The following is a 27,332-nucleotide window of genomic DNA, read 5'->3' on the forward strand; positions in this document are numbered from 1 at the left end:
AAGCAAAACAAAAGCAGCTGGGGTTAGCCCAGAAGAATCCACAAGCCATAATGAAATAAAAGGAATAAACCTAATCGCGTCTTCCTAGACATTTCCTGATCTACTTACGTATCTGGGGTTTTAGATGAATAGTTTCTAGGTATGATTCTGATGATTTGTCATACCTGGCCCAAGCTTCTTACAGCATAACTGCTCCCTCTCTGCCTCTCCCCGGAGAACCACCACAGACAAAGGGGAGTCGTTTTTCAATTTTAAAAAGTTCTAGCCTTCCCATTGGCTCTTTTGGCCAGGTGCCCACTCACTTCCTTTTACCTATGCAGAGCAGTGAGACTTTTTAACCCTTTAGAGGTAGAGCAATTAGTGAACAGCTACTAAGAGGGATTTTATAGCTGGGTGCCCATAAAAGGGAGCTACCCCACCCCTTCATTTATCACAACTGATTATCTCACCTCTCACTGTTAAATAGGTTTAACATATGGCGGGAACGCTTTGTTTCCCAGTGTGGTCCCCCGCCACGTCAGTGGAAAAATACTGGTATTCCATCATGGAGTCCAGTACCAGGTGAATTAATCACATGACCCTGCAGGGATAAAGCAGCCATGAGTCAGAGTTTGTTTGAAGCATCCCAAGAAACTTCTCAGGAAGGCGGGAGATTAGCATATTCAAAGACCTATTCCCCCTAATAGTTCAGTTTCCTCCCAGGTTGGGGGTTCAGCCGGGGGAAGGGTGATGGTATCGGGGTCCCTTTCTCCAGCCGCTCTGCTCAGAACGTCTCCATGGAGCAGGGTCTGGACGGCCCAGGGGGGCCAGGAGACGGGGGCGGCAGCCACGACAGTGAAGTGAGTCTCTTTAAGGCCCCAAAGGGTGGTGGGAAGCACAGCCCATCCCCGCAGTATTTTGTCCATCAATGAGGCCTTGTTTCCAACACCCCAAGTTTGATTTCTGCTCCCCCACTTCACCCCATGTCCCAGGCAGGCCCCAGCCCGGCCCGTGGGTTCTGTCCGGCGGCCGCTCGAGTTGGAATAATCCCGTCTTTATGTCTCGCCAACTTTCCCCCCAACATTCATTCATCCAGGTTCTCATGACGCTGCCTGAACTTCTCACTCACCTTCGTCGGCTGAACCCACCACGAGGGGACATTTGGAGACTCCGGTATCACAGCCGCCCCTGGGGTGGGGAGATTTGGGGGGCAGGGGAGAAAGAAGCTCTGGGGGTCTGTAAAATAGAAATACAGGGCAGGGGAGATCTAGAGAGAAAGGGGGGAAGAAAAGGGGCTGGGGGACCCTGCTGCAGAGAGAGGAGGGGGACAGACACCAGGGGGCAGTAAGTGCCGTTATTCCAGCGCCAGAGTCAGACGCAGCGTCCCCGCTCCCCACTGACAGCCCTAGGCAGAGACTGGCCCATCAGGGCCAGCGAGTGGGACCCCGACACCCTCCAGGGGCTGCTCTGTGGGGAGCCTGATGCGCCCAGCGCTGGGGCAGCTCCTCTAGCTGGTGCCAGAAGTCCGGGGTTCAATCCTGGGATGCAGCAGTTGGGTCAGGAGCAGTGTGGGGGGCGGGATTCTCCGAGGCAGGGGTGTTTGGGGGCAGGAGATTTGTGCTGACGTCTCAGCTCCCCACGGGGAAGCGGCTCTTCTCCATAAGGCCAGATCCAGGCTCCTGGGAGTGTAGAGAGATGGTGGGTTAGAGGGGCCCGTGTCACCCTGGGCTCAGACGCTGGAGGGAGCAAGGGGCACAGAAAGGGGGGGGTCACCTCACCTAGGGTGCCTCCCTCGGGTGGCTGTAATAGGTCTCAGCCAGGATCAACTCCAGGACGAGCAGGACCACGGCGCCCAGCACCAGGTGGGTGATGTTGGTGTGGATGAAATCTGGGCATCCCGAGGGGGCTACTGTGGTGGGAAGGGGAGAGTCACTCAGGGGCTCAGACGGGGAAATGAGCAGCTGCTGCTGCCCCGGGAGCAGAGTCCTCGGCCTCCCTTCTCCAGCAGGACCGGCCCAGCCTCCTTTAGGAGGTCTCTGAGGCACTGCAGCCCTGGGGCCGGACCCCTCACAGGAGGCTGTGTCCTGCCCTGGGGGCTGAGCCTCAGCTTCCCTGGTGAATGGGGCACCTGGGCAGTTGAACTGCCCCCTGAGCCACCCGGCACCCCTGTAGTGCCCCTCTGTCCACCCCCACAGGTACCTCTGCCCCGGCCTGTCTGCTGCGCAGTGAGCCCATCCCCGGGGTATCTAAGCTCCTGCCCAACTCAGCCACGCAGTGCGTGCGGGGGGAGGAGGCTGGGACACCACCCGCTGCCCCTCACATCCCAGCGGTGCACAGCGCCCCAGCCCCTGCCCAGCCCCTGGGATCACCCACAGCTTCCTGGCAGTGATCTGCAGGGCAGGAGGCTCTAGGGGAGCTGGGGCCTGGCAGTGGGGGAGGTACAATGGGGCCTGGTTCAATCGTGATTCCCCCGCAGCCCCGGTACCTGGCCCCGCGCTGCCCGGGCGGGTGGGAGCCGGCGCCGCTCCAGGCTGGGTCAGGTTGGTTCCCCCTGTGGGAATAGAACCGGCATCTGTTGGGGCGGGGATGAAACAGCGCCTCAGTGATCACCCCCGCCCCTGACTCAGCATCAATCGTCACTGTCATTCCTGGGAGGGGAATTTTAGAGGCTAGGGAGTGGGGACCCCCCCCTTCCCTCGCTGTATGCTCAAATAAATTTGTTAGTCTCTAAGGTGCCACAAGTACTCCTGTTCTTTTTGCGGATACAGACTAACACGGCTGCTACTCTGAAACCTGTATCAAATCAGGAGGCTCTAATTCTGACAGCCCAGACATGATCTGAGATCACCAGTGGGGATTGGGAACCACACAGATTTGTCATTTCGGGTCCAGTTTTCATGTAGACAAGGTCTTAATCCATCTTTCTATCCCTCACCAGACGTGCTCCCATCTGTCCAGCGCCCTACATCCCCATTGACCCACATTCCCATGGACCCACTAGGACTGCCAACATTCTAATCACACAAAACCAAACATCCCTGCCCTGCCCCGCCCCTTCTTTGAGGCCCCACCCCCGCTCACTCCATCCCCCCTCCCTCCATCGCTCACTCTTCCCCACCCTCACTCACTTTCACTGGGATGGGGGAGGGAGAGGGGATTGGGGTTAGGGAGGAGGCTCCAGGCCCAGGCTGAGGGGTTTGGAGTGCGGGAGGGGGTGCAGGCTCTGGGGTGGGGCCAGGGATGAGGGGTTTGAGGTGTGGCAGGTGGCTCCGGGCCTGGGCCGAGGGGTTCAGAGTGCAGGAGGGTGCAGGATCTGGCTGGAGGTGCAGACTCTGGGGTGGGGCCAGGGATGAGGGTTTGGGGTGCAGGATGTGGCTCCAGGCTGGGGCAGGGGGTTGGGGTGCATCCAGTTTTGGGCCCCCCACTACAGAAAGGATGTAGACAAATTGGAGAGAGTCCAGCGGAGGGCAATGAAAATGATCAGGGGTCTGGGGAACATGACTTACGAGGAGAGGCTGAGGGAACTGGGCTTGTTTAGTCTGCAGAAGAGAAAAGTGAGGGGGGATTTGATAGCCGCCTTCAACTACCTGAAGGGGGGCTCCAAAGAGGATGGAACTCGGTTGTTCTCAGGGGTGGCAGATGACAGAACAAGGAGCAATGGTCTCAAGTTGCAGTGGGGGAGGTCTAGGTTGGATATTAGGAAAAACTTTTTCACTAGGAGGGTGGTGAAGCACTGGAATGGGTTCCCTAGGGAGGTGGTGGAATCTCCTTCCTTAGAGGTTTTTAAGGCCCGGCTTGACAAAGCCCTGGCTGGGATAATTTAGTGGGGATTGGTCCTGCTTTGAGCAGGGGGTTGGACTAGAACCTCCTGAGGTCTCTTCCAACCCTGATATTCTATGATTCTTTGATTCCATGAAGGGGTTCAGGGTCCCGTAAGCACTTACCGGGGCTCAAGGAAGCAGCCCGATCGGCAGTGCCGACTGGAGTCGCCAGGGTCCCTTTTCGATGAGGTAACCCTAGTCCCCACCGACCCGTGGCAGTCCATCCCATGGATCTGTCCATCACGCGCTATATAGAACATTTGAACCCATCAGTTCTGTCTGCAGGGACCACCCTCCTCCAAACGGCCCGAATGGCCCCGTGGGCGTCTGAGCGGGGAGCCCTGTTCCCTCAGGGATGAATTGTTCCATTTCTCTCGCTCACCTTCTCCCGCCAGCTCCTTCAGGGGGGGATTCAGATGCTGGGACCCAGCTGGGTCAGTTCACTCTGTGGGATAAAAACGAGAATCGGCTGAGAAGGGGGAGGGAGGGAACCGAGCACCCAGCCATTGGCCCTGAAACTCCAACAGCTGCTGCTGCCCTCTGGCTGGGGAACCCCCCAGTGACTCTGTCCCCACTTCCCATCTGCTGGGCCCTGGACTCAGGGCAGAGTCTGGCTCTGAGCGTCCCATCGGGGCCAAGACCCCCTAAGGGTCCGGCTGGGTGTGGGGCTGATTCACAGAGTCGCTGGGCTCCGACCAGAAGGAGAGGTCAGATTTGGTGCTATATTGGCAGCTGTAAATCCCTGCATGTCCCTGGCTCATGTTTCGGATGCGAAACTCAGCCACGTCCCCAACAGGCTCCATCACGGGTCTGCGTCCGGGTCTCCAACTTTACTCAGAAGGACCCTCACTCCCTGACACCGACACTCCCCACCCCAGCTCACCTCTGCTCCGCCTCCTCCTTGAGCACACCGCCCCCGCTCTAATTCTCCTCCCCTCCCAGGCTTGCGGTGCCAAACAGCTGATTGGTGCTGCAAGCCTGGGAGGCGGGAGAAGCGGAGCGGCGACCGCGCGCTTGGGGAGGGGGTGTAGCAGAGATGAGCTGGGATGGGCAGCTGCCGCACGGCTTCCCGGGCCGGGGGGGTGGGGAGCTGCCGAACGCTGTAAAAAAAACTGGGGGCAACGCTTTTTGGCACCCCCAAAACTTGGCGCCCTAGGCAACTGCCTAGTTTCCCTTAATGGTAGCACTGGCCCTGGCCTCCAGCCCAGGTGGGCATCACACAGCCAGCCATGGAATGCAGTCACAGGCTGGGGGTGGGGCCGGTTGGGCAGCACCTGGGCCCCGACTCCTCTGTGCATCCCCAAAGCTGCTGCTGTCCCTTGCTGGGGAATCCACCAGTGATTCCGTCCCTGCCCCCCAGCCGGGCGTCCCCTCTGCTGGGCCCAGGGCAGAGGCTGGTTCTGAGCATCCCATTGGTGCAGAGACCCCCTGATCAGGGGCATGAACAGGAATAAAAATGTGGCTGCTTTTGGAGGGGAACTTTGTGTGCCCCCCGCAGCCAGAGGAGCTGGCTCTGCTCCTCAGAGGAGCTCTGTGCTCCAGCCCCACTGATTTGGGGGGCCCCTGCGCCTGTTTCCCCCCTTGCACATGCTTCTACCCCTGAGGGTCCGACTGGAGGTGGGGCTGGGAGCAGGAATACTGAGCCGGGCCCCTCACCTGCTACCACCAGCTCCACGGGGTCGCTGGGATGCGACCAGATGAACGGGTACCATTTGTCGTGATAATAGCAGCTGTAGCTCCCTGCGTGTCTCCGGCTCACGTTGCGAATGGGAAACTCAGCCAGGTCCCCAGCCAGCTCCACGTCCTGCAGCGTGTTCGGGTTCCCATCTTTGTACAGAAGGAACCTCACGTTCTGGTACAAACCCCGACACCGGATGGTCACAGTTCCCCCCAGGGCGACCACCCCACTGGGGCGCAGGGAGATGGAGGGTTTGGGGTAGCTGAGCTCTGCAGTGAGAAGGAGACAGGCCGTGAGACAGACCCCGGCACAGTCACTGCGCCCCGTCCTCGCCGCACGGTCCCAGAGACGGGGCCCCTGGGAGAAAACCCAGCCAGAGGAACCTCTCCGAGATCCCAGAGATTCCTGGGAGCTGTGCCCGAAACTGCCTAAGATCCAGAGCACCCCTCTGTACCCATCTATCTACTTAATGGGGCCCTGCAGCCTGGGAGCCAAGACTCCTGGGTTCTATCCCTGGCTCTGGGAGGGGAGTAGGGTCTAGTGGTTAGATCAGGAGGGGGCTGGGAGTCAGAGGTGCTGGGTGCTGCACAGACACGGTGAGAAAAAGCCCCCGCCCTAAAGCCAAGTCCTGAAGATCTAACCAGACACAAGGTGCAGAGGGATGATTATCCCCCATTCGTACAAGGGGAAATGGAGGCACAGGCAGGTTCAGTGACACCCCAAGGAGTGTCCCATCTGCCCAGAGCCCCCCATGATGGTCTGGCTGGGTGTGGAGCTGGGTGTGGGGATTCCAAGCCGGGCCCCTCCAAGCAGGGCTCTGATCAGAGCTGATAGCTGCAGCTGTAGCTCCCTCCCTGGCGCCGGCCCACTTCTTCCTGATACCTCACACATTGTCTCTAATCTGCTGCCAAATCTAGTGCCATCAAAATAAGCGGAGGTCTCTGCAACATCCAGGAAACCCAGGGGCCGTCAGCCTGGCCAAGTGTCATGTAGTTTGCAGCTTGTCTCTGTCTCTGTGGGGAGGGGGGAAGGTCACCTTCAATGTACCCTGCAGCCTTGGGGAAGGTGGAGCCCAGAAACCACAGAATCTGATCTTCAATCTTTGGCTGACCATTGTGAGTATTTCCATGCAGATCCTCCCCCGTGTTACATGCTGGTTTCAAACCCAGTTCATGACCCATGTAGGTAAAATTAATACGTGATCATGTGTAACCTTCTGCCGGGGGAGTCGGCAGCAACCAGGGCCGGGTTCAATATCCAGGGGTCCCTCCTAACAATACAACACAGACCCGGCTCGAGCCTCCATCCAGTCATCTGGGAAAATGAAACAGCCCCCCCGCGTCTCTGTAAGAGACGACCCTGCCCCACGCGCAAGCCCTGAGTCTGTCCAGAGCAGAGAGAACTGGGAATAAAAAGGGGAAAGGAACCTGGCATTAATTTGGGAAAACACCCCAGCCATGATTCGCCACATCTGACCATGAGCAAAACTCCCGGGTTGCCTGGGCCTCCTCTCCTCTCACCTTTGCACCCCTCAGCTGGAACCGGCTGGTCAGGTCACTGGGGTCCTCTCTTCGCAGCCCATTGTCCTCCCACTGGCCAGAACCGGCTGTGACTCCCGCGCTGGGCCTCCTGGTCACCAGGTCACCAGTTGCTGGGGTATCCATTATCCAGGCCATTGGCTGGGGTCCCAAGTTCCCTCTCCGGTCCTCTGTAACAACAAACACCCTCTCCCTTCACCTCGTTAAGCCAGTAACACCCAGGGGTACTGAGTCCCACTCCCTCTGCATGCAAACCATTGGAAAACCACAAAAAAATAAAAAAAAAATCCCCCACTTCGTCACATCTCTCCCCCCTTTGAGGCTGAACGGAGCAGGGTCACTTAGCTAGTGATCTGGGGAAGTCCAGGGCCCCTGCCCCGTGATACAGCAGCGGCTATAATATTGGCACTCCCACTCCCCCTGGCACAGTCCTCTCGACTGCACCCCCCTGGACCGGTAATGCCCCCTCTCGGTGGGCTTCCACCCAGTTGACACCCCGCGGGTTCTGCTTGGCCGCCATTTCCTTCATCTTCAGGCACTGTGGCACCTTGTGTCCCTTTTGGCCACGGTAATTACATTTCAGGTCCCTCAAGTCCCACCTTGGAGAGGTCTCAGGGTGACTCCCCTTCTGAGTCCCCGATGTGGGTCTTCCTCCTGCCCCCGAATTGCTGTCCACGAACTCATCTGCCAGCGCCCCTGCACGGCGCAGATCTTTGGGCTTCCGGTCCACTAGCCACATCTTAAGGTCCGGAGGGCAGATGTCATACAGCTGCTCCAACCCCACCAGGTTATACACATCCTCTGCGGTAGTGGCCCCTGTGCCCCTGTGCCCTTCCCCCACTTGCGGAGATATTCCCCCAGCAGGTTGGTGACCTCCTTGTAAGTGACAGCTGGTGTCTTGCGTACACCCCAGAATCGTTTCCTGTACGCCTCGGGGGTCAGTTCAAACTTCAGCAGCAAAGCCTGTTTGAACAGGTCGTAGTCCCCCTCTCAACACCATCCATTTGGCTGAACGCCTCTATGGCCTTGGGACCCAGCAGGGGGGTCAGACAGCAAAGCCTGTCTGCGGGGTCAATCTGGTTCAGATCACAAGCCTTCTGAAAGGCTGTGAGGTAGGCATCAATATCCCCTCCCCCTCCTTAAACTGGGGCAGCAGTTTGGTGTCTAGAGTCCCCCCAACACCGGCATCTCGGGGCCCTTCCCCACTTATCCCCCGGCAGGCCCTCTTGGCCCGCCTCTCGTCCATCTCCAACTCGTGCTTCTGCTGTTCTGTATGGTGCACCAGCCTCCGATACTCCAGCTCCAGCTCCTTCGCTTTCAGCTCCAGCTCCAGTTTCTGCAGCTCCTCTAGGGAGGAACCTGACTGGGGTCTCCCTGTGCCAACCGGGGATTCGGGCCTGATGGACTCCTGGTCGCTACACAGACTGCCCCACGGGTACTCCCCGGCTTCCCGGGAGCCCCCCTGGGGTCTGGAGCTTGTTCCTCAGACTGGTCATTCTCTACAAGCTGAGCAATCAGCCGCTCCTTAGTGAGCCTCCCCACGCTCAGCCCCCTCTCCCTGCAGAGACGTGCCAGGTTGCCCTTACAGAGCTGGTTCTAGGCCATTTCCAGGCTGGTTCCTTTCAATACCCTCGTTCTATCGCTGGCAGCCACTCACTGCAAAGCGCCTGCGCCCGCAGCCAACGTCTACAGGGTGCATCCGCCAACCATCCTCTGCTACCACATTGTCATGGACTCACAGATCGTGCCCACTCATGGCCCCGTGCAGTCCATGGGGGGTGCCCCTTTCAGTGCAACAGCCCTTCTCGGGGGTCCACTCTCTCTTGGGGGTTAAGCCCCTCCACCTCCTGGGATCGCACCTCTGAGCCTTAGCACACCTGTCTCTGCCGTGGACCCCCTCAGGGAGTCCACTCGCTCTGGACCCCCGGGGCCTCCACCCCCCGAAGGGGACGATGCAACCCTGTTCTCTAGACCGGAGCAACTCTCAGCCAGCGTAAAACAGGAGGGTTTATTGAGAGTTGAACACAGCACAGGAAACTCTCAGGGCCTCAGGCCTGGCCTCCCTCAGCACAGCACATCCCAGTCTCCCTGCATCCAGGTGGGCTCTCCCTGCTTCCCCTCTCCAGCCCACAGCCCCCCTGCTTCCCAGCTGGACATCTGATATCATCGGCCCCAGGCCCCGCCTCTGTCCATTGTCTTCTTTCAGGTAAACAGAGTCGTAAACTGGTCGCCCAGACCTCCTCTCCTCGCTTCTGTCCTCTGGCTGGAACTGGCTGGTCAGGTCACCGGGGTCTTCTCTTCACAGCCCATTGTCCTCCCACTGGCCAGAACTGGCTGCGACTCCTGAGCTGGGTCCTCAGGTCGTCAGGTCACCAGTCGCTGGGGTATCCATCCTCCAGGCCATTGGCTGGGGTCCCAAGTTCCCTCACTGGTCTTGTGTAACAACAAACTCCCTCTCCCCTCACGTCGTTAAACCAGTAACACCGAGGGGCACTGAGTCCCACCCCCTCCGCATGCAACCCACTGGAAAACCACGAAAAAAATAAAAAATAACCCCACTTCGTCATAGACGGTGCATTATGACTGGTAACCATTGTCGTTGTACTCCTGGGTGCTCTTTTAGCTGACCTCAGTGAGGTCGGTCAGGGGCGCCTGGGCAAACATGGGAGTGACTCAGCCAGGTCATTCCCTTTTTAAGTTTTGTCTCCTGGAGATGCAGTCCTGCCGGCAGTCGTACTGCACCGTCTTCTGGTGAGCACCCAGGAGATGATGATGGCTAGCAGTCATACTGCACCATCTGCTGCCAGCCTAAGTTGTATAAGATAGATGGAGTGGATCAAAACAAGAAATAGACGCAATTTGTTTTGTAGTCATTTGCTCCCCCCTCCCTCCCTCCCTCTGTGAAATCAATGGCCTGCTAAACCCAGGGTTTTGAGTTCAATCCGTGAGGGGGCCATTCTGTATGACAGTTGTTTGTGTTTCTCCTTGATGCAAGGCCACCCCCTTTGTTGATTTTAATTCCCTGTAAGCCATGTCATCAGTCGCCCCTCCCTCCATCAGCGCAATGGCGGACAATTGTTTTGTGCCTTTTTTCAGCGCAGATGCCATAGCCCTGGGAACATGGAGCCTGCTCAGATCACCGCGGCAATTATGAAGACTGTAAACACCACGCGCATTATCCTGCAGTATATGCAGAACCAGAACCTGCAAAAGCAAAACCAGGCGAGGAGGCGACGGCAGCGCGGTGATGAGAGTGATGAGGACATGGACATAGACTTCTCACAAAGTATGGGCCCCGGCAACATACACATCATGGTGTTAATGGGGCAGGTTCATGCTGTGGAATGCCGATTCTGAGCCTGGGAAACAAGCACAGACTGGTGGGACCGCATAGTGTTGCAGGTCTGGGATGATTCCCAGTGGCTGCAAAACTTTCGCATGCGTAAGGGCACTTTCATGGAACTTTGTGACTTGCTTTCCCCTGCCCTGAAATGCCAGAATACCAAGATGAGAGCAGCCTTCACAGTTGAGAAGCGAGTGGCGATAGCCCTGTGGAAGCTTGCAACACCAGACAGCTACCGGTCAGTCGGGCATCAATTTGGAGTGGGCAAATGTACTGTGGGGGCTGCTGTGATCCAAGTATCCAATGCACTCAAAGAGCTGCTGATATCAAGGGCAGTGACTCTGGGAAATGTGCAGGCCATAGTGGATGGCTTTGCTGCAATGGGATTCCCTTACTGTGGTGGGGCGATACATTCATAGATTCTAGAATTGGAAGGGACCTCGAGAGGTCATCGAGTCCAGTCCTCTGCCCTCATGGCAGGACCAAATACTGTCTAGACCATCCCTGATAGACATTTATCTAACCTACTTTTAAATATCTCCAGAGATGGAGATTCTACAACCTCCCTAGGCAATTTATTCCAGTATTTAACCACCCTGACAGTTAGGAACTTTTTCCTAATGTCCAACCTAAACCTCCCTTGCTGCAGTTTTAAGCCCATTGCTTCTTGTTCTATCCTTAGAGGCTAAGATGAACAAGTTTTCTCCCTCCTCCTTATGACACCCTTTTAGATACCTGAAAACTGCTATCATGTCCCCTCTTAGTCTTCTCTTTTCCAAACTAAACAAACCCAATTCTTTCAGTCTTCCTTCATAGGTCATGTTCTCTAGACCTTTCATCATTTTTGTTGCTCTTCTCTGGACCCTTTGCAATTTCTCCACATCTTTCTTGAAATGCGGTGCCCAGAACTGGACACAATACTCCAGCTGAGGCCTAACCAGAGCAGAGTAGAGCGGAAGAATGACTTCTCGTGTCTTGCTCACAACACACCTGTTAATGCAGCCCAGAATCACATTTGCTTTTTTTGCAACAGCATCACACTGTTGACTCATATTTAGCTTGTGGTCCACTATAACCCCTAGATCCCTTTCTGCCATACTCCTTCCTAGACAGTCACTCTGGGCTAGAGATCAGGGTTGCATTATTCCCTCTGGGAGTGGAGGACCCGGGCAGGGCTGCCCAGAGGATTCAGGGGGCCTGGGGCAAAGCACTTTTGGGGGCCCCTTCCATAAAAAAAAGTTGCAATACTATAGAATACTATATTCTTGTGGGGGCCCCGGGGCAAATTGCCCCACTTGCCCCCCCTCTGGGCGGCCCTGGCCTTGGGGGTCCAGAGCGAGTGGACTCCCTGAGGGGGCCCACGGCGGAGACAGATGTGCTAAGGTTCAAGAGAGGTGCGGTTCCAGGAGGTGGTGGGGCTTAATCCCGAGAGAGAGTGGACCCCCGAGAAGGGCTGTCACACTGAAGGGAGTTCCCCGCAAGGGACCATACGGGGCCAAGAGTGGGCACGATCTGTGACAGCCGGCGCTCGCTTGCTGTTTCTGCTACTGCCAGTGAAACTCAGCATAAACCTGATTCCCCGGCAGTGACCCATCTCCCCCAGGTGTGACACACTCTCCTGGCACCGGGAAAGGGGGCTGGGGGCTGCCCCGGGGGGCTGGTTTAATGATCTGTGTTTATTACAGATTTGGAGGTTAACAGGATGCAAAATAACATCAAAGCTGCCTTGATGTGACCCCTCCCGCTCCCGGTGCTGAGCCCCCTCCACCCCCCGCACATGGGTCTGGGTGGGGCAGGGGAACGCAGCTCGATGGGATGGGGCTGCAGTGGGGGGAGGGCAGCATCCCCCCTAAATCTTCCCTAGAAGCAGAGTTCTCTGGGGCTGGCGCTGTAGTGGCATGAGTCTGGCGCCCCCTAGGGGCTGGTGTCCCATGGCTGTGGGGGGGTCTCATTGCAGGGCCCCCCAGCTCATGTTGATCACGCCGTACACGCTGGGCTGCAGCGTCTGGACGTCCAGCTCCGCGTAGGTGTCGGGGTCCGGCTCCTGGGGTGGGAGGGGAGAGAATCACTTGTGTGTGTGTGTGTGTGTATGTGCTCGTGCGCATGCACCAAACACCCCCCCACACACACACACACACAGAGCAGGGGCCATCCCCTCAGCAGGGGGTGACAGGGAAACACACACACACCCTGCAATCCCAGCGGGCAATTCCATAAGCCCACCCCCATCCCAGCAGCTTGACCCCCACCCCAAACCACTGAGTGTGCCAGGAAAGGCGAGGGGGGGCTATGAGCGGGCTGCTGGGCTCATGCGGGTCAAGGTTGGGGTCAGGCCCCATGGGGGAACAGGAGACACTTACCAGGTTCTGCGTCTCTTTCTCTTCATCGATGGAGGCGTCTGCGGAACAGAGACACCCGCTGAGCTACACCCCCGGCCAGCCCAGAGCAGAACCCCACACCCAGCTCCGACCCCTTTGTCTAGCCAGGGGGCTCAGAGCCCTGCACAGCCACCCCCTCCGCCCCACAGCATGGGCCAGGGTCATTAGCCCCGTGTTACAGAGAGGAAAACTGAGGCACAGAGACAGCAGCAGAGTCTAGGGGGTTACGGCAGGGTGGGAGGGGGGCTCAGAGCCAGGACTCCTGGGTTCTCTTCCTGGTCCAGAAGGGGAGTGGGGTCTAGTGGTTAGAGCAGGGGGGGCTGGGAGCCAGGACTCCAGGGTTCTGTCCCTGGTCTGGAAGGGGAGTGGGATCTAGTGGTTAGAACAGGGGGCTGGGAGCCAGGAGTGGATGGGCATTCTCTGCAGGTCACTGGCTGGGAAGGTCTGATGGAGAAGTGAAGGGGGGGACACAAAAGTGCCAGGCCTGGGATGGGAGCATAGGTGGCCCACAGAGGGAGACCCTGAAATAGAGGGGGAGGGGAGCCCCCAAATGCCCCTCCCTTCCACAGGTGTCCTGTCCCACCCTGGTGCCCCCTTGGGTGTGTTACTCACAGATGGGGTCTTCCTGAGCTGGAGACTTCAACACCCTCAAACGGCTGGCAATAAAAGAGAGAAAATCCCTCTGTAAATGTCATATCCCCCAACCCACAGGGAGATTCCACAACACACCCAGAGAGCCCCCCATTCTGAACTCTGTTCCCTAACCCCCCCCCCACTAGACCCCACTTCCCTCCCAGACCAGGGAGAGAACCCAGGAGTCCTGGCTCCCAGCCACCCTGCTCTAATGACTAGACCCCACTTCCCTCCCCGAGCTGGGACAGAGCCCAGGAGCCCCGTGACCCCGGCAGGTCGAGCGGGAGGGGGAGGAGCCGGGTTCCTACCTGCTCGGTCTTGGTGCGGCTCCTTTTCCTGCAGAGGGACACAAACCAGAATCCCCCATGAGCCGATCGGGATCCCCCGGTCCCAGCGCCCGGCCACTCACCCCCCACAGGGCAGCAGGGATGGTGCTGAGCCTGGATCCCTGCTGGGGTGGGCCAAACCAGCAGGGGGCAGCACAACACCACAGCATGCGCCGGGGGATGGGGCAGATTAACTCATGGGGCTTTTCCTGTTCCCAATCCTCCCTCGTTAGTGACTCGTTATAACGAACCTGATCCACAGGCTGGTGACTCCCCTGGCATCGCAGGGACACATTCAGCGCTGAGATGTGGCCACCTCTGGGGTGGGACAGCTGTGTGTACAGGGATTACACATGCAACAGTGCCCTCTGCTGAGTCCCCCTGCTCCTTGGCTTTCCCAGCACAGTCCCCCATCCAAGCCGTGACCCCATCCCGCCCTGCTTAGCCGCATGTTTAACCCTTCCCTCGCTGGGTGGGGCACTTACTGGCTCGTTTTTTTCTGAAGCAGACGAAGGCAACGAAGAGGAGGAGGAAGAGGACGGTGGCTGCTGCGATGATGAGGACGGGAATCAGAACCGATTCACTTCTTGCTACCCATCCACCTGGGAAACAGCAGCAGCTGTGAGTGCCGGGAGCGGCAGGTCTGTTCCCTCCCCAGCCCCTCCCACCTCAGGCGGCGCACAAGAGGCTGGGACACCGGAGGGCAGAGGCAGCAGAAAATTCTGTGGGGAGGATGTTGGGGAGCCCTGAGAAATCAAGTGGGGTCAGAGCCAGCAAGATTTGGGTGATTTAGGTGCTAGGGGGCGCTGGGCTGCAGGGGGCTCATTAAGGGGCGCTCTCCCCTGGCAGTCAGGCCTGGCCCCAATGCCCCAGCGTGGCACAAGGGGGTGCTGTCTGAATAATCATTTACCCTCCCCCACCCCTCACAGTACCATGGCACCAGCCAGGCCTGGCCACACCAGCTGAGGCCAAGGGGCCCATCTAGCCCGGCATCCCGCCTCCCATGCTGGCTGCCCCTGGCTGCTTCGCTGGGAGCTCCAGGACAGCCCCCCTCATGGCCACTGATGGTCCCAGCTCCCCCAGAGGAAGCCTCCGGCTGCCCTGTTAGCATCCGGTTTGTGTCTGAGAAGGTTCGTGTCCGTCGGCGGGGGGGGGGGGTAAATCTCCCTGAGAACAGCCTCCATCCCTCCCCCTGGGCAACCACTGGGGGAAGCTGCCCCATAATCTGTGACTCAAGAGATTCCCCCCGGTACCTGGCCCCGCGTGACCAGGTGGTTGGGAGTTGGCACCGCTCCAGGCAAGGTCGGGTCGGTTGCCCCGGGCAGGGGTTTGGGGTGCAGGCTGCCCCAGGGCTGCAGCGGGGAGAGAGGACTCCCCCCAGCCCTTTCTTGCTGCAGCAGCCTGGGGTTGGGGGAGAGGTGCGTCTCCCTGGCCACGGCAGCTTAGCGGGAACTTAGGGGCAGGGATCCCCCCTCCCTCGGCCCCGAATCTGCAGCAGCTGATGCTCCCGCATAGGTGAGGACAACCCCAGTGACTCCTTCCCCTCGCCCCGGCCGAGCATCCCCTCTGCTGGGCCCAGGGCTCTCGGAAGTGCCTGGTTCTGAGCGTTCCATTGGCCAAGGGTTCGGCTGGGTGTGGGGCTGGCAGGGGCGGCTCTGGCTTTTTTGCCGCCGCAGGCAAAAAAGCCTCCCGCCGCCCCCCACCCCGAGCGCGGCATGGGATTCAGAGGGGGCATCCCGGGGTTCCCCCAACATGGACTGGGCTGAAAGTCACTGATTTCTGTGCTAACAAGCTGTGTTCTACGCTGTGTTCCTATCGACTAATAAACCACCTGTTTTACAACACTGGCTGGGAGTCACTGCTGGCTGCGGAGTGGGGGTGCAGGGACCTCTGGTCCCGTCCAGGTGGACCCGCCAAGGGGAAGTGCACGGTGTGAACAGGGATGCTGAATGCTCCAAGGTCAGACCAGGAAGGCTGTAGCCCAGGATGCTTTTTGCCCTGGACAGCGTGCCCTTAGGGGAGTTGCACCACCCTACAGTCTTGGCTGGCTGCATACAGAGCAGTTCCAGAGCATCAGACCTGTGACTCCATCACTACTGGTGGCAGCGGTGTGATCCACTGCATCCCCTGGACGGAGCATCCTGCAGTAAGTGAGTGGGGAGCAGTAGAAGGAAGGGGGATTAATGAGAGACAAGCATGCTGAAGGCTCAGAGATGTTCTGTTTCTGGAGGCAGAGGAGCCTATGGCTTAACCTCTGAGAGAGATTGTGACCCCCGAGAAGGGCTGTCGCACTGAAGTGGTTCCTCCCAGGGACCGTGGGGAGCTGAGAGAGCACAGGCCTGTGAGTCCGTGACCACTTGGGAACAGCGTGGAGATGACCTATGACCATCACCGTAAGAAGGACATTGTAGAGCTGTGCAGAGAGACGGCTGCGCATTGGAAAGCTCACCAAGGCACAGCTGATTGCTGAGTTGGAAGATGATCACTCTAAGGAGCCAGTTCCTGACCCAGCTGGGGCTGCGAGAGAGGCTGGGAGCAGCCGGGCGTCCCCGAGACCCATGTCCCTGACCAGCAGGGGGTCTCCACCCGGCTCCCCGTAGGTGGATCTGAGCCGGATGGAATTGGAGCGGAGATTGAAGGAGTCAGAGGACCAGGACAGACAGGGGAGGCAGGAGGCAGAACAGCAGGAGATGAACTGTGATGGCGGAGCTGAGAGGCAGAGGGACCCATCCAGGGGTAAGTGGGGATGGACCCTGGGGTGCCAATTCCGCAGGGAACCTAGGCACTAAATTGCTGCCCCAGGTTCAGGACGGGGGAGATACAGATTCCGGTCTCGTGGCCTTTGGGAGGCTGGCAATTGGAGCCAGGCTGACCCTGCAGAAAGGCTCCATCGTCTAGCCCCCTTGCTGGGTCCCAAGGTGTGATGAACTGGGACTGTTCTTACTGTGGTCTTTAAATGCTGACAGGGGAGTGTGGCTAGTATGGTCTGCATTGGGGGATGGGAGACCAGCCAAGGGAGAATACCTGAGCATGTAACATGAGAACCCAGGAAGGGGTTAGAGGCCAGGTGACACCTTTGCCCGGGAAACTGAACAAAGGCTAGAGAGAGAGTTCAGAGGTGGCTGGTGACATGGCTGGGAGGCAGATGGGGCTCTGACCTCCCAAGGGGGCTAGGGTGCCCTGGGACCCCAAGATGGACCTAACTGAGGGGGGTCCTGTTGTCTGTGCCTGCAAGACCTGTCTTGGACTGTATTCCTGTCGTCTAAATAAACCTTCTGCTTTACTGGCTGGCTGAAAGTCATAGTGAATTGCAGGAAGCCGGGGGTGCAGGGCCTTGTGCCCCCCCACTCTCTGTGACAACTGGTGGCAGCGGTGGGATGTACTGCACCCCGTGAACGGCGCTTCCTGCAGTAAGTGACTGGGGAGCAGTAAAACGAAGGGGGATTGATGGGGACCAGGTGGGCTGAAGAGTCAGAGAGAGACGGTTCAGGGGGCGAGTAACCCCTGGGAGTGTGTGACCAGAGAGAAGGACTTTTGCAGTAACAGGGTCCCCCAGGGGATCGCAGCGAGCGGTCCCGGGGCGGAGGAGTCTGCAGCTCGACCCTGGCAGAGAGGTGGTGACCTGAAGAGGGGCTGGCACACTAGGGGTCGCCCTGGAACGGTGGAAAGCGGAGAGCACAGGCCGGCGAGTGGCCAGCAGGAGGATGTATGCTAAACGCCTCAAGAGTGACCTGGTGGAGCTGTGCAGGCAGAGGGGGCTGCGCATTGGGAGGTCCACCAAAGAACAGCTCATTGCCCAGCTGGAGGAGAGGGATCGCTTGGATGAACCGAGCCCTGTCCCTGAGGGAAGCCGCCCGGCGGATGCAGCGTGGGCCCCGGGGCCTGACATGGCTGGGAGGGGTCAGACTGCTGCCGAGGACATCCCGAGACCCTGCCTACCTATGCCTAGGGGAGGGGTTGGGGGAAGCCCAGCGAATATCGAGGGCACCCTGACCCCGGCGGCCAGCAGGGGATCGTCCCGGCAGAGCTCCCCGTCCCGGGAGCGGATGCGACTGGAATGTGAGAGGGAGCTGAGACTGAAAGAGTTCGAGTTAAGGCAGCAAGAACTGAAGCAGGAGCGGGAAGAGAAGGAGAAACAACATCAGCATGAGGAGAACCAACGTCAGCATGAGCAGGAAAAACGGGAAAAGCAGCGTCAGCATGAGCTGGACCAACGTCAGCATGAGCTGGAACTGGCCAGGCTGAGGAGCAGTGGGGCCCCAGCTGCGGTGAGCGAGGGGGGACCCAAGACTGCAAAGAGCTTTGATAAGTGCTTCCTGGCCCAGCGTAAGGAGGGGGAGGACATGGATACCTTCCTGACGGCCTTTGAGAATACCTGCGAGCTGCTCCAGGTTGACCCTGCAGACAGGCTCCAGTTTCTCATTCCCTCACTGGACCCCACAGCCAGGGAGGTGTACAGCCGACTGAAAGGGGCGGAGACAGGGGACTACGAACTGTTCAAAAAAGCCCTGCTCCGCGAGTTTGGGCTGACTTCTGAGATGTACTGGAAAAGGTTCCGGAGTCAGCATAAAACCTGTGAGGTCACATACCTGCAACTAGCCAACCGGGCGCAGGGGTATGCCCGCAAGTGGACAGCTGGGGCCCAAACTAAAGAGGACCTGCTTGACCTATTCGTACTGGAGCACGTGTATGAGCAGTGCCCATCCGACCTGAGGCAATGGTTGATGGACCAGAAGCCAGAGAACCCGCAGCACGCAGGCCAGTTGGCCGACGAGTTTGTGAACAGTCGGGCAGGGGATAACAGGGAGGAGTCCCAAAGGAACAGTCCCACCACAACGCAGAGTGAGAGTCACCATGGGACCTCCCAGCGGGGAAATATGGAGAACGCCCACCAAAGGGGAACATCCAGCATCAGGTCCATCCGACCCACTCGAGGGGACCCACGGGACATGGGCTGCTATCACTGTGTCCAAAGGGTCCACATAAGGGCCCAGTGCCTCAGGCTCAGGGATAGACTGAGCGGACTCAAGCCACAGAGGGTTGACTGGGTAGAGACCCAGCCGGACGAGGGGCAGCATTCCCAGACCAGGGGAGCTGGCAGTGTACCACCTGCTAAGGAGGGAGGAGAGCGCCAGGCCAGCTCCTCTGGGGGGCTGGATGCTCCAGACTCAGGGTTTTTGGTTTACAGGGTAGGTGCGGGGCGGTCCCTGCGGAGCGAGTACCTTGTTCCCCTGGAGGTGGATGGGAGGAAGGTCAATGGATATTGGGATACAGGCGCAGAGGTGACGCTGGCCCGGCTCGAGGTGGTGGCCCCAGATTGGGTGGTGCCCAACACCTACCTGACCCTGACGGGGGTGGGTGGGACCCCGGTCAAAGTGCCCATGGCGAGGGTACACCTGAAGTGGGGGGCCAAGGAGGGCCCCAAGGATGTTGGGGTACACCGTATTTGCCCATTCAGGTGTTGATGGGGGGGGATCTGGAGGACTGGCCAAGCAACCCCCAGGGTGCCCTGGTTGTGACCCGTAGTCAAAACCGGCGAGGTGCACTGCGCCCTGACCTTCGGGAGGGTGCCTTGCCTGAGGCGCAGGACCCTAACCCGGTGGGGAGGGAACACCCAGGGACACGGCTCAGAGAGGCTGCGGCCTCAGACCCAGCCGGCGACAGAGAGCAGGTGGCCATCCCTGTCCCAGCTGCTGAGTTCCAGGCCGAGGTGCAGAAAGATCCCACCTTGCGGAAGATAAGGGACCTGGCCGACCTCAGTGCGGTACAGACCATGGGGAGAGGTGGCCGGAAAAGGTTCCTGTGGGAGAAGGGGTTCCTGTACCGAGAATGGGCTCCCCCAGGGAAAATGGAGTCAGGGGAGATCAGGAGGCAGCTGGTGGTACCCCAGAAGTATCGCACCCCAGTTTGTGGGGGCCCCTGGGGTTGGGCTGTGCATTGGGGGGAAGCTCTGTCAGACCATGCCCCCACCAATCCAATCTGGCATCTGTCCAGTGACACCCCCACTCGCAGGGCCGGCTTTAGCAAGAGTGGGGCCCGATTCCTGGGGGCGGGGCTTGCAGCAAGCCCCACCCCCAGGAATCGAGCCGCGCTCCGTCCGGGGTCGCCGGGCTTGGGTCCGGCCTAGAGCTGCTCGGCGGCCGGAGCCGCGCCGCACCGCGGGGGCCGGGCCGGACCAGACTCAGACCCAAACTGCGCCGTGGGGGCCGGGCCGGACCCGAGCCGTGCCACGCCGCGGGGGCCAGGCCGGGCCAGACCCGAGCCGCGCCGCGGGGCTGGGCCCGAGCTGTGCCGCGCCGCGGGGGCCGGGCCGGACCTGAGCCGAGCCGTGCCACGGGGGCCGGGCTGGAGCCAAGCCGGCCCGGAGCCCTTCTCGTGCCCCCTGCCACCCTAGCTTACCTGGTGCTGCCTGCCCGCCCCTGCTTCTTTTCAGACTTCCCGCAAAGCTCTGATTCGCGGGAAGCAGGGGTGGGGGAGGAGCAGGGGGTGGAGCATTCAGGGGAGGGGAGGAGGGGGAAGTGAGCTGGGGGCGGGGTGGAGAGCTGCGGCGCGGGGCCCTCTTAGCGCGGGGCCCAATTCAGCCGAATCAGCTGAATCAGCCTAAAGCTGGCCCTGCCCACTCGCATATGAAATGAGCCCGTGGGGGGGGTTAGATGGGGATTCGCTGTGGGGATCTTCCCCCATCCCACCCAGCCAGCCCTTCATGGCTCCCCCCGGGGGCGGTTCCTTGGGCATCACAAACCTATTTCTGTGGGGGTTGATGGCGATTTCCTGCCCCCAGACTCGGTACCTGGCCCCACGCTGCCTGGGCGGGTGGGAGCCGGCGCCGTTCCCGGCTGAGTCAGGTTGGTTCCCCCTGTGGGAATAGAACCAGCGTCTGTCAGGGGTGGGGCGCAGGGGTGTGAAAGCTGGAGCCCTGGTGTCTGTGGTTAGTTATACAGGGACCCCCCCGTCCCTCAGTCGGCAATGGTGGGTCTTCCCCTGAGGACAGGACGGGACCCGGGGATTTGGGCCGGCTCAGCGCCCCCGGGATCCCAGAACGGGGAGGATCGGACTAGCGAGACCCTCACCCAGCACACCGTGGGGGCTGCGCTGATGGACTAGCAGGGGAGCGGCTGGCCTCGCATGCTGCATCTTTGCCCTGCCACCGGCCTTGCACCCCCACCTCTGTCGTCGGCCATGGGATCCCACCGCTCACCGTTGGTGGGCAGGTGGCTGGCAATCAGGGATCTGGCCAGTACTGATTGGGGGGGAAGGGGGGAGACAGAAAATATGGGACAATTTGCCTGTTTTTAAGAAAAAGTCAGGAAACCTGCAGGAGGGTTAAATACAGGACTGTCGCTTTAAAAATGTGAGGTCTGATCATCCTGCACCCCTGCCCTCAACCAAGAGTCACCCCCGACGGCACTGGGGGCAGGGCCAGGTATCAGAGCTCCCTGGAATCAAAACAAGGAGATTGAACTGATTTTGGGGTGAAGGTTCAGGGCTCAACTCCTATTTTCCTTCCCCCCTTACCTCCTCCCTGTCCTGAACACTAAAGTTTCCCCTGCCCCACAGATACTCACCTTCTGACACCCCGCTCTGTCCGGCCAGCCAGCAGCCTGGAGAGGAGACATGTTGTTAGGGATCAGATCCCAGAGTGACTGGATCCTACACCCTGGTCTCAAATACACTCCCCCGCACCCCATGGGCACACGCCCTGGTCTCAGATCCCCCCCCCCCATCCCCATGGGCACACACCGTGGTCTCACATTCACCAGCCCCATGGACGCACACCCTGGTCTCAGACCCCCATCACAGACAGAGGCCCTGGTCTCAGTTCTCCCCCCATGGGCACATGGCCTGGCTGTCTCCGATACTCACCAAGGAAGAGGATCATGAGAGCAGATGCCATAATGAGGGCAGTGAGGGGCCCCTCAGTGCTTCCTCCAACACCCCGGTGCCCAGCTCCACTGAGCCCCATATGAGGAACTCAGCTGGTGGCTCCAGCTACAGGAAGTCGATAATGTCTCGTCTCTTCCTGCGTCCATCACACATTGTCTCTAATCTGCAGGTGAAATCTACTGTGGTCAAAGTAAGCAGAGGGCTTTGCAAAACCCAAGAAACCCAGAGACTGTCAGCCTGGCCAAGCGTCATGCAGCTCCCAGCTTGTCCATGTCTCTGTGGGGAGTGGGGAGAGGTCACCCTGCAGCCTTGTGGAAGATGCACTGGGCTGGGCTGTGAACCAGGAGACCACAGAGTCTGGTCTTCAATCTTCGACTGACCTCTATTTCCATGACAATGCCATCCCCTTTTCATTCTGGGTTCAAGCAGCTGATGATTCATGTAGGTAAAACTAATACCTGATCATGCAATTAAAGGCTGGCATCATAATACATGTGCACAAGGGGGCAGAGTTAAGGATGTTCAGAAAACCTTAACTGTGACATTTCCTGGTGCTGGAGGGTTTGACTCTGCAACCTTCCCTCTCAGCCTGCAAACGTGCCCTCCTGCGACACAAGCCGTGGCACCGTGTGAGGAGCGGGCACGATAGGGGACACCTGGGTTTGCTGCCCCTTGCACCATAGCTGAGCAGTGATGACGGGTTTACACTGTAACGCCTGGTTCTAAGGGGCTTTTCTCAGTGTGTGAATTAAATAAACAAGGAATAAAAGAAAATCAGGGAAAGAGAAATTCCATCCCGGGCCCCCAACGGGTCACCAGCCAGGAGAGACCCAGGGACCTTCTAATGCCCCTGCAGAGACCCTGCCCCCGAGCTGGAGGAGACACTTGTGATGGGTTGGATCACAGAAACCCCCTTGGGGCTGCCAATTGTTGTGCCAAGACTACTTCTGCCCCTGTTTTCCCTGCCAGCTTCGGACTCCAAAGCCCTGCCTAGTTTGAGCCAGACACGCTTGCTGGCCACAAACACAGACCCAGGTTTGAACCACGTCCCACAAGCTGCAAGGTTAACTGAAAGCAGCTAACAGAAATGTTCCTGTCTTTAACACTTAGATGCCCAACTCCCAATGGGATCCAAACCCCAAATAAATCCGTTTTACTCTGTATAAAGCTTATACAGGGTAAACTCATAAATTGTTAGCCCTCTATAACACTGATAGAGAGATATGCACAGCTGTTTGCCCTCCCCCCCCCACCCCCACCCCAGGTGTTAATACATACTCTGGGTTAATTAATAAGTAAAAAGTGATTTTATTAAATACACAAAGTAGGAATTATATCGTTCCAAGTAGTAACAGACAGAACAAAGTGAATTACCAAGTAAAATGAAATAAAACACAACACGCAAGTCTAAACCTAATACAGTAAGAAGCTGAATACTGATAAAATCTCACCCTCAGAGATCTTCCAATAAGTCTCTTCTACATAAAAAGTGAGGTTTTTTACCCACGAAATCTTATGCCCAAATAAATCTGTTAGTCTTTAAGGTGCCACCGGACTCCTTTTTACAGACTAGCCTCCTTCTAGTCTAGGTCCAGCAATCACTCACACCCCCTGTAGTTACTGTCCTTAGTTCCAGTTTCTTTCAGGTATCCTTTGGGGTGGAGAGGCTATCTCTTTAGCCAGCTGAAGACAAAATGGAGGGGGTCTCCCACGGGCTTAAATAGACTTTGTCTTGTGGGTGGAGACCCCCTCCTCTCTCCTATGCAAAGTCCAGCTCCAAGATGGAGTTTGGGAGTCATATGGGCAAGTCACATGTCCATGCATGACTCAGTTTTTACAGGCAGCAGCCATTGTTCACATGCTACCTTGAATGTTCTCAGGTAGACTTCTTATGTGGATTGGATCGTTCCAAGATCCATCGTCCTTTAAGTGTTTCTTGATTGGGCACTTAACTTGCACATTCCTCTCAAAGAAGCTGACCAAATGCCTTACTAAAACCTACTTAAAATCAAACAAGTATGCAGCCAATATTCATAACTTCAAGTACAAAAATGATACATGCATACAAAGAGGAGGAATGTATTCAGTAGATCATAACCTTTACAGAGACATGTTAGATGGCATGTTTAGCATAAAACATATTCTGGTTATGTCATATAACTATCCGGATGGTCCCAATGGGCTTCTTAAATCCCTCTCCACCTGCTTACCAGCTGCTCCCCAACTGCCCAGGAGCCTCCCCCCATAGCTGCTCTCAGCCCCACGGAACAGGAGGGGGACGAGCAGCAGAATTGCTGCCTAGCAGAGTCACCCCCAGCCTGTTGCCCACAGCTAACACCCCCCACCCCAGCCTGCCCCCCCAATCTCCTATTCTGCCCCCTGGCCTATCCCCCTTCGAATCCATACAAGCCTGCCCCCCGCACACCCTCCCCGCACCACGGCCTGTCCTTCCTCACTCCCCCATCCCCTGCCCTGTTTCCCCTCAAATGCCCACCCCTGCCCTCAGTTAAGATGGCTGCCACCTTCCAGTGTCCCCAGTGGGCTTGGCACCAGGCTACCCTCAGGGAAATGGCAGCTACCTGGGCTAGGAAGGGCAGTAGGGAGCAGGGGAATATGGGGAGTGGGAGAATGTGGGGGAACATTGTGGGGTGGGGGAAGAGCGGTAGGAGCTGAGGGGGGCAGGACAGTGGAGGGGGGATAATGGACGCTGCCCCTCACAGCTGGGGGATGCCGGGGTGTTATACCAATAGAATAAAAACCAGCAGGATCTTATTAAGAGGGATAAGGCAAAGATGCCACATTTATTGTAAATATAATGATAAAGCAAAAGATAAAAGTAAACAACGTTGTTTGACTATTTATTCTTATCACTACTTATTCCTTATATACACACACACACACACATATATTCATTTACACAATCATTCATTTAAGTTCTGTATAGGTGTTATAGTTACCAGCCTAGAAGTTGCTCATGCCAAGTTACTGGCCAGGTATCTTGGTCATGAGGATGGAGCCGAGTCTGTGTCAGGTGCACCTGATGCTCCTGGAGGTTGGCAGCAGAACCGGAGACTCAAAGTCCTCAGTCTTTAGAGTCCATTTTTATAGGCATTAATTCCTATGTTAGTCTATGGGAGCTGTTTCATTCTGCTGTTGCTGACTCAATCAGCAGACGGCACATTCCTGGACACATTCCTGGGCACATTCCTGGTGGCTCCAAACTGTCCAAAGTTTGTGTTTCTCATCCTTCCAGGTGATGGGGTGGATCCCAGTTTACCCTCAGGGGGTTGTTTGGTGGTCCTACTTGACACATTCTTTGGCCGATGGATACTCCCTTTCTAGGCTGGCACCTCCCTAACCATTAATGTACATCAAGCATTCATCAGCATACATTCCATATCTTAACCATATTTTAATTTACTGTCTCCACCACTTTCGGGGTGTGTGCTAATTCATTTGAGACTCCCGGCCCTTTAATCACAGAGGGTGGGGGTCTGTCCTAGGAGCCGTTGCTGTTACAATTAAATGAAAGTCACTTAACGGCTTATAGTGTTTGTTTACATTGTATCAATTACTTCAAGAACAAAGTCAATTAACTTGTTTGTAAGTTTTACATAGTAGTAAAGTATCTTTTACAGGATAGATACAATCAATGGTTTCTACAGACAGTAGCTTACAAGTTTTAACAGAAGACCCAAGAGATTTTTGTACTTGGTGAAACTGTTGGATTTTAAAGTGTGGGGGACAAATTATGAGGGGGTCACTGTCACTTGGGGGAATCACTGTTAGTACCTTCTTTAATATTCCTACATGGGTTCCCCCCTTGTGAGCATTTCAGGGTGAATCTGCCCCATGGTGCTTGACCCCCCTATGCCCCCTGCCCTGCCCCCTCCTGCTTCCATTCCAATCCCTTCCCCAAATCCCTGCCCCGGCCCTGCCTCCTCCCCTGAGCGCGCCATGTTCCTGCTCCTCCCTCTTCCCTCCTGGACCTTGCTACAGCTGTTTGGCAGTGGCAAGTGCTGGGAGGTAGGTGGAGGAGCTGGGACGTGGCGCACTCAGGGGAGGAGACAGAGGCAGAGGCAGAAGTGAGGTGCACCACGCCCCAGGCTTGCCCCCCCCAGCTCAGCCAGAGTTTTGGCCGGAAAACAAATCCCTGCACACACACCCCATCCACCGTCCCCGACTCTGTGAGGGGGGAGCCAATCCCCATCCCCCCATCCCACCTGCCCCCATTCCCTTTCCACCTCCTCCCCCTCTCCTGTTTCCCCTCAAACGCCCAACCTGTCACCCTTCTGGCACCCACCCACCCACCCCCTCTCTGTCTCCCCTCAAATTCCTGTCCCCACTCCCTTCCTGATCTCAGCCCATCTCCCTTCTAATCCCTTCCCCCCACCCTAAGCCTGTCCCCCGAAACTCCCGTACCCTGCTGCTCTTTGCAGAGGGTCTCACAGGCCCAGAGGGCTCAGGGGGGTTGGAAACTCTCTCCCTCACCAGCGTTACACAGGCCGGGGGCCGGGGCTCATTTCAAACCGAGCCCCTGGTTCTACTCAGCTCCTGGGCAAACCCCCAGCAGCAGCCGTTCAAAGGCAAAGCTTTCGGGTTAAACCCACGGACAAGGAATCAAACCCGGCCTGTCTATTGAAACGGGGGCTGAGCAACCGTGGCCAACAGCCGGAGTCAGACCGGCTCCAAGTCTCGCTCCTTCGGGAGTCACCGGAGCAGAGCCGCTTGTTTCCAGACCCGCCGGGCTTTGGGGGAGGAACCGGTTCATTTCACTCTCCGGACGGACGGGCAGGGCGGCCGCTGACCCCGCTCCTAGTGTAAGCAGGGGAATGGTCCCGCTATTATGGGGAACTTTCCTGGCTTATACACGCCCCGGTGAGATTGGCTAGTGAAAGGATCCGATTCCTCGCTCCCACTCCTTTTACCCAGAGGCCTGCCAGACCTCAAAGGCTCCCCTTCCTTCCTCCCATGCGGCAGAGTCCTCGTAACCCCGGCAAGGCTGGGCCCCGGATCCCTTGGGGCTCGACCCCCAGTCTTGTCGTGGTCAGTTAGGACAGAGGCGAGGGTGTCCCCACTTCGGGGCACTCTCTTTGCACCGGATACTTCCCTGGTTCACTGATCATTACACAGAGTTCAGAGCACGTACAATTTATTAAACAGCAACTCTCCCCTAGGGCGTCCAATGTCCCGACGGCCTAGGGTGATCAGATGAGAGGAAGGAAATATTGGGACACTGGGGGGAGGGGGGGCAGGGGCAAAAATAATAATAATAATAATAATAATTCCGGCGGAGCGAAATATTGGGATAAATTGCGTCCTGACCAAAGATCGGTCGGGACGCGGGACAAACAGCTAAAAATCGGGACAATGTGTGTTCACCCTACGACGGCCCCAGCTGCCTTGTAGGGCCTGGAGCTCTCCCCTAGGGTGCCCTGTGGCGTGGGCTCCCCATCCCGCTACTGTTAGCTGTTTCCACCACCCGCAGATGGAGGCCCTGGCACAGCCCCTCCCCCAGCCCCACACTGAGCCGGGCCCATCCAGACCCCTGTGGGCCGGTCTGCAGGACCAGCTCAGATGGGTTCGGCTGCACTGGTCCTTCCGGCTCCGTCCTGACGACGCAGTGTCACATCGCTCAGGGTGACGGTGACCCCCCTACCCTTTCCCCATGCTAGGGCAGCCAGGCTGGAGTGGGGGGAGGCTCTTGGGGGGGTCATTTTACCAAGTGTCTGCTCCTTCTCCATCCATGGGC

At 57.8% G+C, this 27,332-nt stretch overlaps 1 protein-coding gene across 1 annotated transcript in view; it reads right to left on the bottom strand.

The window, feature by feature from the left end:
• Nucleotides 1–1,757: 1,757 nt before the first annotated feature.
• The window catches only part of LOC135893093 (leukocyte immunoglobulin-like receptor subfamily A member 6), a 34,244-nt gene continuing 8,669 nt past the window's right edge, over nt 1,758–27,332 (bottom strand). Inside the window, exons 5-6 of the mRNA XM_065420879.1 lie at nt 5,457–5,747; nt 1,758–1,888 (exon numbers count right to left, since the gene is read on the bottom strand). Coding sequence (XP_065276951.1) covers nt 1,758–1,888; nt 5,457–5,747 — 422 coding nt within the window. The remainder of the gene's footprint in view (nt 1,889–5,456; nt 5,748–27,332) is intronic.

This window comes from Emys orbicularis, chromosome 21, assembly GCF_028017835.1.
Source record: "Emys orbicularis isolate rEmyOrb1 chromosome 21, rEmyOrb1.hap1, whole genome shotgun sequence".
NCBI classification, from domain to species: domain Eukaryota; kingdom Metazoa; phylum Chordata; order Testudines; family Emydidae; genus Emys; species Emys orbicularis.